The 18,746-nt window shown below is 41.8% G+C and overlaps 1 protein-coding gene across 2 annotated transcripts in view; it reads right to left on the reverse strand.

The window, feature by feature from the left end:
* Positions 1 to 413: 413 nt before the first annotated feature.
* LOC137304748 (E3 ubiquitin-protein ligase ARIH1) overlaps positions 414 to 18,746 on the reverse strand; it is a 53,695-nt gene continuing 35,362 nt past the window's right edge. For both annotated transcript variants that reach the window (XM_067973442.1, XM_067973441.1), the window contains 9 exons: positions 17,562 to 17,628; positions 17,086 to 17,192; positions 16,918 to 16,960; positions 15,131 to 15,202; positions 12,215 to 12,345; positions 11,612 to 11,669; positions 9,596 to 9,856; positions 5,380 to 5,492; positions 414 to 3,399 (listed from right to left, as the gene is read on the reverse strand). In XM_067973442.1, coding sequence (XP_067829543.1) covers positions 3,315 to 3,399; positions 5,380 to 5,492; positions 9,596 to 9,856; positions 11,612 to 11,669; positions 12,215 to 12,345; positions 15,131 to 15,202; positions 16,918 to 16,960; positions 17,086 to 17,192; positions 17,562 to 17,628 — 937 coding nt within the window. In that variant the 3' untranslated portion in view covers positions 414 to 3,314. The remainder of the gene's footprint in view (positions 3,400 to 5,379; positions 5,493 to 9,595; positions 9,857 to 11,611; positions 11,670 to 12,214; positions 12,346 to 15,130; positions 15,203 to 16,917; positions 16,961 to 17,085; positions 17,193 to 17,561; positions 17,629 to 18,746) is intronic.

Here is an 18,746-nt window from a genome sequence, read left to right on the forward strand (position 1 = left end):
GAGTATCTCCTTCTTGAAAGGAGGCCACATTGGAAATTGGCGCAACGTCCACTTTTCTCTGATAACGCCTCGAGGAAGCGTCTTGGGACATTACCCGATGTTAAAGGCGCTATATAATTGCAAGCTATTGTTGTTATTGAAAGTCAGGTAGAACTTAGAAATCTGTCATTTTGAACCTAACATCTTCAAACATTTGTACTTAGCAATGTAAGCAGTACAAAGAGATTAATTTTAGGGCTGAGGATGACTTGGACAATAACATTTTCTGAACCTCAACTTTCTTGCAACACACTGATTTGCTCCATCCTTCGTCACACCCTTAGGCCAATGATCTCAGTACTGGCTCTGGGATTTTTGCATTTCTCCAAGTTTGTGTTTAATAAGAAATTGAAATTCAGTAAAATTAGAAAACATTTGTTCTTATTTTGTCAAAAGTGCATTTATTGGGTTTAAAATTTCACTGTGTTTTTGCCAAGTACGCATGTAATCAGAACAGCATTTCTTAGGCCGGAACACAGTGTGATGCATTAGCCCTATATATGGTAATTGTTCAGTAACTGTTCTGACCTGGATGAAAGGAGAACACATTAAAAGGTGGAACCCAAATGGAGTTACAATGTTTTGTTTCAGTCAACCTAAATCAAAAAGAATTTCTTCCAGAGTATTTGGCAGAACAGGCTCAAGCGCAAGGTGTTTTTAAAAAAGAAAAAAAAACCCACAGAATCAAACAACCTTTTTGCTACTTCAGTGGTTAAAATGCTGTACCATCAGTAGAGTACCTGCCCTACCTAAAAACCCCAGGCAGATTAACCTACCCGTTACAGCAAAAAGTCACCTGCCCTGTGAAATGAAGAAGCAAAAATAAACACGTTTCCCCATCTGCATTAATATATGCTGTATGGGTTGTCACTTAAGACGAGGTTTAAGAGTATGCTCAAAAGTTTACTCACCCACTGCTTAGAACCCACCTTGTGACAACAAATACTACACATCATGTACATAAATAGAAGTATTCTTTACACCTACCTACAGTTTAATCAGTAAAAAGCTCTGAATCAAAGCACCACAGGTGACTATGGGTTACTCTACAATGTGTACATACGGGTAGCGTTAGCTTGCGGGACCTTTGGTTTGTAAGCAGTCCTGTCTGATTTTTGTAGACCAGGAAGTGGGCCCAGTGGCTTCAGCCAGCTGTGCAATTCAGCTTCCTGCCTGGTTTGCCTGATAAGGTTTAACTTGAGTGTTTCCATTCACCATCCGGTCACCGGAATGTACATTTACCAATACTTTTGACATTTCCTTTCTGCCCTCCTGCCACAACGTATAGAACTGATTTCTACCAGGACTATGGCAGTTTCCATTTCAAATGCACATCACGGTAAAAAGCAGCCCAGTAACTCAGACTCCCAGGCGTATGGTAATAATCCAGTTAGTATTCCAGACTCTGCCTCATTTAAAGGGGCAAGTTGTTTTACTGGTTGTGATGTCAGATGGAGCAGAGCACAAATTCAAAAGGTACCACCTTGGGGTTTGGGAGGGGAGGGGAAAAGGCCACTGACCAGCTCCAACGCGAAGACAGCAGGGTTGCTGGCCGCTACCGAGCACGTACGTGGCACAAGCTCTTCCAATCCTCCATGATGAGATGAAGACCTTTCCTGTTTGTAGAAGAATGCACGCAGGGGAGGAAATAAAGCTTCACTATAGTTTTACCACTTGCAATCATATCTGCTGACCATGCCACATTAGACTATGTGTTGGAGCATTACAATTCACAGGATGCCCAAGAAATTACATACATGCTTGTTGGTAGCGTTTCTGCACTCAATGCTGACCCCACCCCAAATGCACTGGAAGACACGCAAGGGATACCCAAATTAAACCTTTATCGTCAGTAAATGCTTTGCAGTATTCAAGCTTTACAATTGTGTAAGTTGGTCATGGATTCATCCATTACAGCTACAAATCTTTCAACGTTTGAGAATTTGACAATACATTGTCCCAGTGCAACAAAAGGAAAAAAAAAGAAAAAAAATCCACAGCAATGAGCGTAGGACTAAGGAACCCAGTGCTGGATCTTAACCTCAGACAACTCTCTGATATATACAATCAATTAAATGGCAGAGTAGAACAAAACTACTAACCATTAGTTGCAGCTTGGGTTTGGTTGCCAGTCTAGAACATAGCAGTCCATCTTTCACTTAGCCCCACCAAGCAATGATCCTTCAACCCTAACCTCTATACGCTGCGATAGCAACACACAAGCAGAACACAGCAAGGACAACAGCCGTTAACACCCAGGGCGGTGGAGGTGTGGGGGTGGGAGACAAGCTGGGTGCTGTTCTCTTTCGAATGTTAACTATCTGTACCGCTCCTATTGTCTGACGAGATCTGTACAATTTTAAGGGTATTTCTTTTTTACAGCAACAGAGAAATGGAAAGTACTGAGGCCTTCTCCTGCTGAAGCTGGAGATGACGGTTGTTAGCTGGAAGGTGCAGCACGGTAGAAAAGCAGCAATAAGAAAAAAAGGGGGGGGGGGGAAAAAAAGAGGTGAACATCGGGGAAACCCGACACCCCACCAGGTCTCACCTCGAGTCTACAACTAGTACTATGGAAAATTACATGGTAAAAATTTTTGTTTTTAAAAGGGGAAGCAGAAAAAGCAGAAAATTAAATCCACATTCCACTAACAGCGTTGAGGTCAAATGTTAGCAAACCTAAAGAAACTGCACAGCAAATATACATATTCTTGAAGGTTTTTAAAGAATAAATATTTTTTTGTAATTAAACATTATGCAAACACGTGCCACGCTTGCTCTCGCTCAACCATGCATATGCGCTATATACAATTTGAAAAATACTGTGTCCTCCTTTTAAAAGTCATATACAAAGATGTTCCCCCAGAGCGCTGCCTTACAGTTAGCCAATCAACATTCACAAACAGGGAACCTACATACAATTAATGTCTGGCTGGAAAAGAGGAGCCAGGTCAAAACAGTTTCAGTTCAATTACTACACACAGAGAAAATGAATAAATGAAAGGAAACAGAAAATGGTTTCAGCTCTCAGAATGTAGCTACATTACAGATTAAAGTTGGAGGGTTTTTAGTGTGTCATACCCTTCATCCACTTACAATACTGTTGTACATTTTGTGGTTTTTTATCTACTTTTTTATTACAATATAATTTACTTAAACTTTCCATTAACAAAAAGTAGGGTAGAACTCCAGCAGTGTCTGCAAGGGCCAGTGCCGCCCACTTTATTTGCATCAGCACTCTGTTGCTAACGGGTTGACAGTTCATTGTAAGCTGAGCCTCAGTCCTCGATATACTCCCAAAGGTCTTTCTCGTAGCCTTCATGCACATGCTGTAGTAACACCTTCCTCCGGCTCTCACAGTATCTGAGAAAGGAAACAGAACAGTCAGTCTAAATAAAAACAACAAAAAAAAAACAAGAATGCACAGCAAGTCAATCAGTCATCTAAAATAAACGGTGAACATTTCAGGTGGGAGCCTTCACCAGCGCTGGTATGGTCGGAGGAGAAAACACATGCACAGGACTGCAAGAACATGCCCGAGAAAGCAGGGAGGGGTGAACAGATTGGGGCCAAGAGCTTAAATCTACCAGCTACTTTGACAAGGAGGCAGCTAACAAGTTTGAACAGCCCATTAAGAGATTTTTAAATGCTGGAAAGAGATATAAATTGCTGCAGACTATACAAAGATCATCTCAGAAGTTAGATATGCTGATGTTTGAGAGTCTAATGACACAAAATGGGCCGCAGGAAGTATAAAGTCATGAAACACACAAGAGTCAGACAAAAGATGCAAAATGAGATTAATACGCAAAGACACAGCACAGGTCAAAAATGGGATCACTTAGGGAACTATCAGGACTCATTCTCGTTAAAGGCTTTATATTAAATAGGTCCAATCACCCCTATGGAGCTGATCACTCCAATGTAGAAAATCCCAACATAAAATGATAGAGAGCAAGACTGTGAGAAAGATGTTAGCATAATTTGACAAATACTTCCTGAAAAGGTGAGCAAAATACTTACCTTCATTACAGTGCTTGTACCATATCCAGGTACCCTATCTACTGTGATGCATCTTAGTCTGTATGATCAGATTCACTGATTCTCTAGTATAGCAGCTTTAGATCAATGATAACTTATACCAAAGGAAGAATGAAACAGTTTAGGGAACTAGGTTTAACCCATGCCGAGATCAAAGGTTTAGCAGGCCCATTTCGTAAATCAAGAGACACAAATTCAACCAACTTTGGTCCACAACAGTGTCAGCTTGGCTCCGTCAGTAGCACACTTGCCCGATTCAGAAGGTTGTAGATTTGAGGCCCATTCCAGGACCTTAGCGCATAATCTAGGCCGCTACACTACTGTAACAATAAGGGAGTCCTGCACTGTCAGAGGCCCCATCTGCCTGATCAGCTAATGTTAAAGATTTCTTTGCACTAATTGAAAAAAGCAGGGAACTCTCGCAGTGTCCTGGGCAACATTTTCCCTCAACCAACATCAAAAATAGATCAACTGGTCATTCAACTCATTGCTGTTTCTGGGATCTCACTGTACATAAAATGGCTGCGGCATTTGCTTACATAAGTGACTATATTTCAAAGTAATTTGTTGTACGTGAAGCATTCTGAGATGTTTGAGAGAGGTGCTGTGTAAATGCAAGTCTTTCTTTTCACATACATCTGGAAAGCAACTATCTCAACTGCATATACTTTAATAGAGCTGGACTCACTCTCATTGTCCGGCAAGTGCTACAGCTAATGGAGGACGCAAATCCTTCATCTCACAAAATATAACATAGACTTGACTCCAGCACCAAATGACAAGCCATTTCCACTTATAAAGTCGCCAAGTGTCAAGCTGACGACAGGCTATATAATAGATGAGGGTTGAAATCACTAAAAGGTCAGTCTGTTTTATTCAGCAGTCAACAGTGGGCCAGATGGACCTAGTCAATAGGCCTACCTTAGCTTCTGGGCTAAAAGTATCACACTTTGCAGGAAGAGGGGACCCAGGAAGGATAGGGAAAGTTAGATTGCTCACATCTGGTATGGTCTTTTGGACACTTTAGCCTTAGATCAATCAATCCAATTATCCATTAGGGAAAGAACAATGATATGGACGATATTTCTTTTGAGATTATTGCAGTTGTGTGCCAGCGCATTCATTTGAAAAGAATATATTAAGGTTCTGCGTAGGTGCCACCAGGACGCCAAGTTACAGAAAACATCTGCTTCTCCCCTGAAGTGGACACGATTTTTTTGGTGTTTGGTGGTGGGCGGGGTGGGGGGGTGGTTTAAAGGAGAAGATATGTCAGTAATAATCACTAATTTCATCTAATCTCACCTGTACTTGTCTTGTACTTTCTGTTTGATGTCCTGCAGGGAGTCCTGGGATATGTCCCTCTCCAGATAGCCAGACAGCACTTCTGTTGCATTCTCCAGATCTGCCTGATTGTTCTGGGGAGAGAAACACACACTGTATGTAACAAGTTTGGATCGCAACACAAACTGCACTGCAGTAGGCAGATACCCTGACTCTGCCGAGTGTTTGTACTACCAGATACCCATTTTAAATTCTCCCCATCTTACAGATCAGCAAATGGGAAATAAAATCGGACGGCAAGAACACCAGCAGTCTTTAATATAGCACATCAAACTCAGCCTCACTCAGGCTAAATTTGTACATCGGGTGGAATCATAAAAGTGCAGCTGAACTGGTAGAGTATCGCAGTAAAGCATCACCCATCCTTCTTTGGACTGTAGAGTTCAGTGGAGTCTGGAGATACACCTGAACACTAGACGTACTCTGAAAGTACCATCGCTAGAAACATAAGAACATAAGAAATAGGAGTAGGAGTAGGCCACACGGCCCCTCGAGCTTGCTCCACAATTCAATAAGATCATGGCTGATCTTTGACCTCAATTCCATTTTCCTGCCCGATCCCCATATCCCTTGATTCCCCTAGAGTCCAAAAATCTATCTATCTCAGCCTTGAACATACTCAATGACTCAGCATCCACAGCCCTCTGGGGTAGAGAATTCCAAAGTTTCATAACCCTCTGAGTGAAGAAATTTCTCTTCTTCTCAGTCTTAAATGGCCGACCCCTTATCCTGAGACTACGTCCCCTAGTTCTGGACCCTCCAGCCAGGGGAAACATCCTCTCAGCATCTACCCTGTCAAGCCCTCTCAGAATCTTGTATGTTCAATGAAATGATCACCTCTCATTTTTCTAAACTCCAGAGAGTATAAGCCCATTCAACTCAATCTCTCCTCATAGGATAGGGAAAGAAGATTTGAGGGATTGTCGATATTGCTCACAGTAAAGATAACGTTCAGTGATTCTACACAAGGCGGCTGCAGTCATTTTGAGATTTCCAATGGGCCCCATAGACAGAAGTAAAGCATCAAGCAGGTTCCATTTATCTAATCCGGTCTATTCATTTTCATGAGTAAGATATGGTTGAATTTAAATCACAAGAAAAACTTTCTGATCAGAATCCTCAAGTGGCAGCTGTCACTGTTGAACCACAGATCTAATCAGAATTTCTCTTCTTTTCATCCACCTAAGTTGCTTTTCCTCTCCCCTCCCTCCATCAGTCCTCTACTACTAAAAACGCAAAATCGTGATGTGAAAATTTCCCAATCCCGTTGAAACACATTAATCTAGCACCCTTGAAGATCAGACTTGGCTGTTGGTAAGCCAGAACGAGCCGAAGCTCAGATATTTCAAAGAGTTGGCACAGACATGAAGGACCGAATGGCCTCTTCCTGTGCTGTACCTTCTATGATATTTTACTGTAAAGCTGTGCAAGAGCATGAATCATGGTACGGGAATAGGGCTGTTCAACCCATCAAGCCCATTCCCTCCAACATAACATGGTCACTACACTGTCATGGCCTCCAATAAATCCAATCCAAAATTCACAAGGAAGCTGATTTATACCAAGTAAACCCTCCAAAAAAGCAAAAGCTTCCTCCACATATTCCTGTCCTGAAACATTCCACAATGTCCCATAACTACCTGATCCCCCATGCCTCAATCCGTTCCTATAACTTTCAATCCCATTTTCTGCCAGATAATTATTCAATCTCGTTTTGTACATTTTCCCTTTAAAACATTAAGGTTCAGCATTTGAAGAATGAGTAATCTACCATCATTTGTTCTCAACCATTACTGTAGCTGCCTGCTTCCACACCTGTATCCCAAAACTTTGGGATACAGGTGTGGAAGCAGGCAGCTACAGTAATACTCAAAGCACTGCCAAACTGTGGCGAGTAAGCAGTCCATTTGGCTACTTTCTCCAAGGCTACTTGACTGAAAATAACTCTGTAGGCGCCAGCTCTAGTTAAATAGCCTATAACCATGTCAGGGAAATCAAGCACACGGTGCACATTCTGCCAACCATTGTCTCCTAGACAATGGAGTCAAACAGCTAAATGGATTTCCAGATAGTAGTATCCTGTACACACATACTGTGCAAACGAACCCATTTCAATGGTGTTGTGCAGGACACAGAATGGAAGTGTTAATAATTGTGACAGCTGAACCAATTCCTGAAGGTGAATGATTGACTCATAAGGTTGACCTGGTCTCTCTACTATCTATTGCTGAGGAACAGAACACACGCGTTTCAGATTTATAGTTTAAAAAAAATTGTTCTCAGGATGTGGCAACACTGGCAAAGCTGCATTTTTTATTATTCATCTCTAGTTGTCCTGAAAAGGTGGCAGTGGGCCTTCTCCTCCAAACACTGCCGTCCTTATGCAGATGGTACTTGCACAATGGTGCTAGGTAGGAAATTGCAGGATTTTGACCCAACGATGATGAACGAATGGCAATAACATGCCCAAGTCAGGAAGGTATACGACTTGGAGATGATGCTGCTCCAATGATCTTGCTGCTCTTGTTCTTCTTGATGGCAGAGTTTGCGGGGCTGGTAGGTACTGTCAAAGTAAGCTTGATGCTGCAAGGCAGGAGGGCTTGACAGGATAGATGATGAGAGGCTGTTTCCCCTGGCTGGAGAGTCTAGAACTAGGGGACACAGTCTCAGGATAAGGGATCGGCCATTTAGGACTGAGATAAGGAGGAATTTCTTCAGTGAGAGGTTGTGAATCTCTGGAATTCTTTACCCCAGAGGGCTGTGGATGCTGAGTCGTTGAGTATATTCAATCCAAAGATTTTTGGACTCTAAGGGATACGGGGACTGGGCTGGAAAGTGGAGTTGAGGTCGAAGATCAGCCATGATCTTACTGAATGGCGGAGAAGGCTCGAGGGGCCGTATGGCCTGCTCCTGCTCTTATTGCATATGTTCTTATGTTCACACTGGAGATGATACATACTGTAGCCACAGTGTTGCAAGGATTTGATATCGTCTTTCTATTGCTTTCACAACACTAATGTCTGTTCAAATCAGAACCAGCTGTCCCCATAATGGAGGCTGAATATATTGTAAGGTTACCCAGAATGCTGTTTGTTGCATGGTTTCCTCAGGCCCATTTAGAGACGGGGACAATACTTAGAAAGTATTGCTATTACAATCTTGGTCCTATTCCCCCCACCAGTATCCTTACAAACTGGATGGTCTTGTCTGATATCATATCTCTGGGCCAAGGTTCCAGCGAGGAGATCGGAGTTCAAAGGATCCAGTGAATCTGTTGGTCTTGTTCAATGAGGACCTTCCAGACTCTTGAACATGAAGTTTATGCAGAGACATTGGGTGATTTGATCTTGATGCATATCAATGCTATTGATACTTATGCGCTCATTCTGCAAAAATGAAATGATGTTTACCATCTGTATGGATGGCAGGATACTGCATGCTACTTAGCTTAGGTGAACAGAGGCCAGTTCTGCAGCTATTGTCTACACCTCTCATTTTAAGAGGAGTTTCTGAATGGAGTTACAATATTTTCAGGCTACACAGCAAACATGATAAGAGACCAATCGCGATAGTCATTAATAGAAAAGGTTCTCATGAGACTCACTCAGTGTATTGAGGCCATGGCAGGAAATGCAAAACCCCAGAAGTGCCTGAAACTAAACTTGTGCCCATACACCACAAATGGAAAATCATTTTCCTGTCACATGGGAGCAGCATAAAATTTTGAACGAAGCCAACAAGGGAAGAATGGAGGAGAGGTGGCACAGAGGCAGTGTATTTTAGAGGAGGCCGTGCAATAGGGTGATACAATATGCTTGTAAATGGGTAGGCCCCCAAAAGAGTCTTCATTCTCCAATTGCTGCTTGGGAACAAATATGAATGAATAAAGGACTGAGCTCTAAGCAAAGGGTTTGCTTGGCACCTATTTTACTATAGTTCCCATTTATCATTACCTGGACAAAGCACTAATCATTCTGCGTGCACAGCTATCACACATTTTGAATTTTAAAATGGCCAAGTTGACATTGAAAAGATTTTGCTGCATTGAAACTATTGCTACTTTTTCCAGAGTAATGATTAGTCAGTAAACATATTAATATTGCCAAACTCAAACAGAATTGTGTTAAATCAGCTTCAAATACAGCAACTTGAACCTTTCAGTGGAAAGAGAGCCTACCTCAAAGATAATGGACTGGTTGTTCTTTCTGAGGTAGAAAGCAAAGACATAAGTGTACATTAGTGTGGCGCGGCACTGGCAGAGCACATCCACAGCTTTCTTCAGGAACTGCACCTCAATCCAAGACATGTTGTGTTGCTGCATCTCCTCCATCTTCTGCTTGACCTGAGCGTAGAGCTTGTGCTCGAACCGCAGGCTCTGCATGTGGTTCATGTAGCGGTTGCAGTAGAAGAGGTACCGCTGGAGTGCCGCTCGGGAGCGCTGTTAAAGAAGCACATCAAACAGGAAAGAAACTGAGAGGGTGTCCGCAAAAGTACAAAACAGCAGCAGTTTCACAATTTCAAATGGGCAAGAGATACTCAATGAGCCTGCACAGTTAGTGCAAAAGTTTCGAGTTTAACATACAATATACAGGAATGGCCAAGCTTGATCAACAGTATGGTTTGGATAAGAATGGTTGAGATTGGTATACAATGGCGCTCAATTATATGGCCTGATTGCAAAATTTGTCTATGATTTTTACAATCATCTCCAGCGTGACGCAAGATCAGTCTTTCACATAAACCTGATTCTACTTCTGTGTCGCCCGTAGTTTTCTATTTATTATAGTTAGACTTTCAACCAAAAGTAAAGATTTTGATTGTTGCAACAGAAATTAGAGGCAAAGTGATCAGTAAGATAAAGTAAAATTGTGGTCTCCTCTGGTACCATTCAAAATTGTGATAACCATTTTACTGTCGTTCATACCCCAAAGTAGAAATATGAACAGTAATCACCCTTTCAACTCCTTTGAAAAGACATTGTTTTGTAATTGTGTTTCACAGCAGCATTTCCATTCAAAACTCAGAGTATGCTGTTTGTAGGGGTGGGGCTGGTGCTGGTGCTGGTGCTGCAGCAAAGCATTTGGCCACTTTCATTCATTCATAAGAGCTTGTGCAAACTTTACGGGCTTCAGTTAATAGTTACACAGAAACTCCCAACAGTGTATTATGAAAATGAATCTAGTGTTTGGATGACAGAAGCTCAGTTAAATTCTAATAATATTTAAATTATTGTCACAAGTCCATGTTTACGATGTGCACACTAACACACAGACTGCCAGCTTGCCCAATATTAAAATGAACCACAAGTCTGAAGCAAGATCTCTTACAGAATTAAGTGCTTTATTCATTTATATTAAATAAAACAGCGAACACACTGCAGTTTGGCTCAGCTGAAATACTGTCACCTGTGTCAGTAAGCTGTGGGTTCAAACCCCACTAAGTACTTAAGCGGTTGAAGATCCACCACCAACTAAGGTGGGCATTAAATGCCGTTCTTACTAGCGGCGCTCACGTCCCAAGAATGAATTTTTAAAAATCTAGGCTAAGTGGTAAATTGCCAGATGAAATATTAAACATCTGCCTGATCAGGTGGACGTAAAAAATGCCATGGCCAATATTCCTCCCTCAGCTAACATCACCAAAAACATAGCAAGTGGTAATTCATTCATCTGGTATTTGTGGGACCTAGCTACGTACAAATTGGCTGACGTCTTTGACTACACGTCAAAAAAGTGATCCACTAGTTGTAAAGCACATTGGACATCCTGAAGCAAGTGCAACGCTGAAATGACTACAATGGGAAATTTCCAGTAGGTGACATACTGATCTGCACAATAGCAACACTACGTGTAGCTTGCAAGGTCCGCTGATTTGCTGATGCTGACTTTCTCCAACAAACTTCAGAAATGCTATCAGCACCCAAATACACAACAATGGATCTGGGACTTAGTCCTCAACATCAATGTGCAGGAATCATAGAAATGACAGTACACAAGGGTACTCAGACCATCATGTCTATGTTAGGTCAACTGGAGCTATCTACTCTAATCCAATTTGGAAAGATCTTGAAACAGCCTCAAAAGCTCAATGCCAAAAGGAATAAGACTCAACGAGAAATACTTCCCCACAATTGCACAGCCTAGGGTTCTGTAGGTTTGTCCACAGCTCACTTCCCCCCCCGTGCTTCCTTTACCTCCTGGGCATCCCTTGCTGCCTTTGCGTCATCTTCATTGTAACGATTGCAGTTATACCTAAAAACAGAAAGGGGACAACTTAGTTTCATTTCAGCCTTAATAGAAAAAAATGCAGAACATGTATAAAATATAAACTTCCAATGTTGTCCCTTTGCTTTCGACGTCAGTAAAGAACTTCCTCCTAAGGATCACCGTGTACAGATTGAAACATTACTGAACCTTCCTGCTGACTGACTACTATGGAACCCATTGATTGGTCATTTCTCCCCTCATCAATTATTAGGGGCAGGTTAAAAGGTTAATTTAGTCAGTCTCTTACTAATAACAACCAGCCTAGCCCTGCATCATTGATTTGGAGTAGGAATGCCACCTCAGTGGATGAAAATTTGACCTGAAATTGTGCTCAGATACTGAAAGCAGGACAGAACAGCTCTTCTGGAACAGAGACCTTCAACCAACTTTCTTGCCTGGATTCAAACTCTGGTAACTGAGATACAACAGCATCCTACCCAAATCATGCAACCCAGTGCCCAAAACAATTCAAATATTGGATAACACTAAACCTCTTCTTCTTGCAAGAGCGCAGCGACTGACAGACTAACCAGGCAGATCCGTGTGGCTCCCAGGGACCAAGGCACACCCAACAGAATTCTGCTTTACAATTCTGATTGCGACAAACCATGTGATTGCATCCACCGTCCTTCTCAATGGTCACGTGGCATTTCGGGCATTCCTGTTAAGACAGTTGAGGCATTTTTAGAGAATAGTAAAGATCCAACATATGCCCACGCTTAAGTTCTAATATGGTATTGCTCTATACTAATCAACTACCTACCAAGCCCATTGAATTAGCAAGCCATATCGAGAAATCAATCCTAGGGTTAAGGACAGTGAACAGCGATTAGACGCACTTAGATATGTTCCAGGTAATATTTTACTTTAAGAGCCCCTTTGTATCCCGTGTTTCGTTAGCAAACTAAACTTGCTAGGGTGGGAATGGCATGTCTACTCTAGAACACTGTCAGTGTACTTGGTCTGTTTTGGGACAGATTGCAGTTGACATGTTTCCCTCAAGAGTCCCCAAGTGATGGGATGAATACGTTACAACACGTTACTGGAGGTGTGCGCGTGTTAACCAAGAGCTGTGTGAAGGATCTATCTGCACCGATAGCCACAGCAATAACACAACACTGAAAAAACAAGGAACTAAAGCTTAGTTTAATTCTTTTGGGGAAATACAGTAAATGCGGTGTACATGGACTTTCAGAAAGCCTTTAACAAGGTACTACACAGGAGGCTATTGGAGAAGATTAACAGACATGGAATTGGAGGGAAGATGGCAAATTGGATTAAAAACTGGTTAGAAGGGAGGAAACAGAGAGTAGGAGTTAAGGGTGTTGCTCAGAGTGGTTGGAAGTGGGTAATGGTGTCCTACAGGAGTTCTGCGCTGGGATCACTTCTGTTCACTGTGTACATCAATGATTTGGATATAGGACTAGAGGGAGAGGGGTCCAGATTTGGAGACAAGGCGAAAATAGAAGACATAGTAAATAACTCTGAGGACCAAAGAAGTCGCAAGAGGATAGTGATAACATGGTGGAATGGGGAAAAAAGTGGCAGATGGAATTCAATGTTAGTAAATGTGAGGTGGTACATTTTGGTTAAAAAACAATAAAAGTAGTAATTATACATTGAATGGCAGGAGACTGGAAGATGTGGAAGAGATAAGGATTTGGGAGGGGGGGGGGGTGTTCAGGTTCACAAGATATTAAAAGCAGCATCTCAAGTGAATAAGACCATAAAGAAAGCTGATGTTTTTGGCAAGAGGTATAGAATATAAAAGTTGAGATATAATGGTGAATCTATATAAAGCCGTAGATAGACCAATTGGAATACTGTGTGCAGTTTTGGAATCCACATTATTGGAAAGATGTTGAGGCAATAGAGAGAGGACAGCGTAGATTCATTAGTATGCTGCCTCGTATGAGGAAATACAAAGACAGACTTGAAAAATCGGGGGTGCTTTCATTAGAACAGAAGAACTCATGGGGTAATTTGATAGAGGTGTTCAACATTATGAAGTGATGGGGACAGAGTAGATGTAGGCATAGATTGTTCCCAGTGATTGAGGGGGTCTAGAAAAAGGGGGCAAGCATATATGAGATTAAATGTAAGGGATTTAGGACAGAGAGCAGGAGAAACATTTTTACAGAAGGTTGAGGCTATGGAGTTAGCAATTGAAAAAGATACCATGTTAACATTTAAGAATAGGTTAGATCGGTGGTTGAAGGAAAGGGGAATGAAAGGAAATGGGAACAGGGGGGCATTACGATCAGGACTATTGCTCATGTGGAGGATAAACACTAACACAGACAGCTTGGGCTGAATGGCCTGTTTCCATGTTGTAATTTCTATTTAATTCTAAGTGATCACTGACTTCCCATGGCAACTATAGTGCTCTGAGTACTGCTCATGTTCGACTACAGTGAATAAAAATACATCACCAAGTTATTGCTGTGAGCTGTGTAAAGCCATCCTTTACTGTGGATACATTGGGGGTGGAAACGAGAATCACTTACCATTAAAATAAGTTTACGCTGGTGCTTCACTGAGCAAAGTCGTTACAGCACTTTTAAGTAGGAGGACCTTGGAGAAAAGCATTTAAATGGAGCCCCCGCAACCTCAGTAAACCCCTCTCCCATACTCTGTTAACCGTTGCTTCTGCTATTGCTCAAGGCTGGCTCATTTGCAGGTAATTGGACACCCAACAGCAACTTGTGGGGCCTATGAAAATGTGCGTCTTAATCAATGAAGGCTTCCGCATTTCTCCTGTAGAGCGCTGTCCACCATGTCAGAAGTCACAGGGATGTAGGCGCTGGATGTGGAGAGGCTCAAGCTTGGTTGGCACACTCTCCACTGTCTCCTCCCAAACTCATACATAGCAAATAACCCACCGATGCTCACACATGAGCAAGAGTCACTTGGATCCTGTACCAGATGGAAGAAAATTGTACAGGTGCCAAGCAGAGAGAACACAGGAAGCACAGAGATGTGCCTTTTGTCTTTAGCTGTACACACAACCCTACTTTTACTCACTCCCCATTTTGTAAAACCTGGGAACAGCTGGAATTTTTGGAGTGTCTAAACACTCTAGTTATCTTCATCCTAAAGACAGATATGAACATTGTTCAAAAACTGGGAGAGATCACACAAGCAATTTCTTTGGTAGGGACACAAAGCAATTCTGTGGGCAGAAGCCTGAAAAAAAAACTGATGGAACCGTTTCTGAAATGAGCAGTTTCTGAGAATGACTACCACCACCCACCATCCCCCCCACAACCCCGGGATGAAGACAATAAGAGAGGGCTTCTCTGCAATTCTTCACACACTGATCTTTAAATATACTGGTGTATCAGACATCTAACCGTATACGGTACTGCTCAAAGTACCAATTTTTACTGGTAGCCCCTGGAGGTTGCTAGTCAGCATGAAGGTCTGCCAGGATTGCTGTATTCTACCTTAGTGTTTGCTGCAATCCAATTGGAGGTTTCACTGTCATCATCGCACTTTTTAATCCACTTCTTCAACCACTACAAGGAAGAAGATACCATTAAACATGTTATATACAGCAGCTAATCCAGCTCATCCACATACACAGTAAGCACATAAGATCATTTTGGAAAAGCCTCAGCTAATTTGGAGATTAGTATGTCCCAAACATTGGCAATTTAAAACTATTTGCAGTGGATGTTGTGATTACGGCATTTATTGCACTCCAGCACAACATTCCTCGTTCTCCCTGCATCATCTCGCCCGAGAAATTGACCTGCTATCTGGGCTCTGCTGGTGCTATGAAATATTCATCCACTGCAACATTCCACGGCGGTTCTCCCTCCATGTAGGAAGCTCTAGTCTCCATGTGACACTTTCCAGAACTCAGCTCATGGGAACTCAAGACACCAGCAGCACCACCTGGAGCTTAATGTAGCCTTTCCTGTTCACTCAGTATTATCACGACAATGTCTTATTTCTACTGAAAAACAAGATGTCTCCAATACATTGCCTGGTTTACAAATGTCCATTTGGATCTTACAACTAACACACACACGCCTTATTTCCACATTGTGTCTTTTGGTATATCTCAGCGGGTATTATACATCAACAGGGCTAGATATTTGTAACTCGCAAGGGCCCGTAGAGGTTGTGGTCTTATTCGGAATGCCTCACACTCCAGTTCCACATTCAGATAACTGCAGTGCGTAACAAAAAAAAAATGTTTGTGGTAAAGCCAGGATTCCCCAACCTTAGAACTTAGTCATAAAGCTGGAAATGCAAGTTAGCTCCCAACAATCAATGTCACTAATATTCATAAAAGGAACATTTCTAACTGCTCAAAATAAGGATTTTCAAGGCTGGTATCCATGGAAAAAGACCAGAGCCACTTTGAAAAGGAGTGTTGTTGCATTTACAAGGGTACCTTGTGGATGCAGCTCTGTTTATTCTGTGTGTACATTCCTTTTGAAGCATCTTTGCTCCTCATTATTGACCCAGGTCCATTTATAGCACAATCTCCTGAATTAGCGACAAGTATTTACTACATCTCAATAAATGAATCTCAGAGGCCCCTCTCCTCAGATCTGATATGGTCATGCATCCAGAATTCTCAAACCAACTGGACCCAGTCTCCTCAAAAGCCATGAAGACAGAAAATGCACCAAGTAAAGTGTCCCAGACACAAATTTGAATCCTAACACACTGCAATATGGTGAGCTCCATAAGTAATCAAGCTAGTAACTTTGAAACAAGAGTCATTCAGCCCATCAAACCCATTCCTTCCACAGTCCACACATAACTACAATCATGGACTCCAAACCTTCCAGATCTCTATTTTTTCCCCTAACCCAATTGCGAAAAATTAATTGACAGTCACCATCACTTTTTCTCAATCTAATCTCAGGATACAGTTAGTACAAAAGAGAGAGAGGGTGAATAGAACAAAACCATTACGTTTGACAAATCCATCTCCTTTTCAGAGATAAACCCCACCAAGCTCCCCCTCCCCCATCTCCCTAATCCCGTCTCTAGAAACAACCTCTAATTGTCTCCTAAACCCATTTATTCTGTCCGTTTCAATGGTTTCCCTGGTATTTTGTAGTCTACTTAATATATAAGGGATAAAGTTATACTTAATTCACTGAAATCTTACTAATAAATTGAGCTTATACAGGAATACAGTCACATCACTAATGTGAAAATAGTACTGTGATTTTATTGATGGGAGTACATGCAGGAATCTGTGTCTCACCTTGCATTTAACAGGATCGTGCCAATTCTCAGCACAGTTGAAGCTGTAAATTTAAAAAAAAATCTTACTTAATATTTATGTGACTCACACTTCAATTCAGATACTTAAAGACACCCAATAACTAAGAGTGGCATTTAGGTAGAAATCTGTTGTGCTGTGCACACTTACCAGAACTGCCGCCCACATTTACAGCGAACTGGCTTTGCATCAGGGTACTGGACTTTAATAACATGGTGACAGTCAGGGGCAGGGCACCATTTTAACAGTCGATTGCACTGCGATGGAAAAGCACAACTGTTGGTGTCTCGCTCAGTTTAAAAAAAAGGCACGGTGATGAGAAGGTGGCACAAAAGGGACAGGTTCCAGCCAGACCCAGTCATTATCTAATGACACCCCAGTGTTGCTCGAATTCTCGTGCACACCTAACAACCAACCCCACTCAGTACTGCAAGGCTCCAACTACTGTCATCTCGCAAAGCAATTTAAAACCCAAATTAAACATATTTAAAAAAACTATTTTGAATTACTATGATGCCAGTTTAGCAGCCAATGTATGCAATGCACACCTTTACAACACAGTTCCATTTTTATTTCTACCTATTGCACTTCCACACAGTATTTGTTCTAAAGACAGAAAGCCTTACCTCTACAAAACTGTTTGTTATTAAATGCTGGTACTTCAACTTGACTTTGGAATCTGTGATCAAACGCCTGGAGAAAATAAACGGAAACATATTTCTTAGAAGAAATTTCCATTAGACTGACAACATATAGGAATAGGAGAAAGAAGAAAGTAGCTATTTCACAAGGAGGAAACAACCCAATCCAATTACACCCTGCAACAGTGCTGATCTCCTAGCTCAGTGGTGATGGTGGGTGGAGGAGGGGAGTTTTTAGATTTTCTGAACGTACAAAATTCTTTGCTGTGAGGGTTCTGATAACTGAACTATCTTCCTGAACGTGTGATACAAATTATGCCGTTAGATGCTGTGATGGGCAGCTGTAAGCTTTTTCTGGATGGATGAGTTAAGATGGGCCAAATGGCCGTCCTCATTTGTATCTAACTTGCTGTGTTGGTATTCAGCAACATCCAGATGAATACCAACTGCCCCAAGCATTAATTTTTACCGTTATATAGTAAGTGAGGACACAGCTGCCCTGGTACATGTCAGTTTGGTTATAAAGCAAGGCCAACAGCAAACTAGAGTCGTTGAATATGTTCAAGGCTGAGATAGACAGATTTTTGGACTCTAGGGGAATCAAGGGATATGGAGATCGGGCAGGAAAGTGGAGTTAAGGTGAAGATCAGCTATGATTATTGAATGGCGGAGCAGGCTCGAGGGGCTGTACGGCCTACTCCTGTTCCCATTTCTTATGTTCTTATGTAGAAGGAGGTAAGCAATGGAACGTGAAGCCTTCAGCCAGATGCAGTTATAGAAACGGGTGCAGTACAAATGAATCCCCATCTTCAGCCTAAACAATGCACAAATGAAAAGGACCCAACTGCAGCAACTTGCAGATTTGGAACTGAAACACGGCTCTATGACAACATAGCAACAAACATCAGGGCAAATGCAAGTTGGCAGGGTTGTCATCAACATAAACCTTGTGTAAACAGAACATGTTGAAATTAAATGATTGTCAGCTTGTATACAAATCAAGTAAACTGAAATCACAAATCAATCAGAACTAAGCTGCTGCCCATCTTCACTTTGCAAAAGGAATTACATCCATTTAAGTTATGCGATGGTTACCAGGAGGAAAAACAATGCTCACCAACATACATGTGAAAGAACACAAGTCAAGAATGACGAAAGGGCATTCATCCC

This window comes from Heptranchias perlo, chromosome 38 (assembly GCF_035084215.1).
Source record: "Heptranchias perlo isolate sHepPer1 chromosome 38, sHepPer1.hap1, whole genome shotgun sequence".
NCBI lineage: Eukaryota > Metazoa > Chordata > Chondrichthyes > Hexanchiformes > Hexanchidae > Heptranchias > Heptranchias perlo.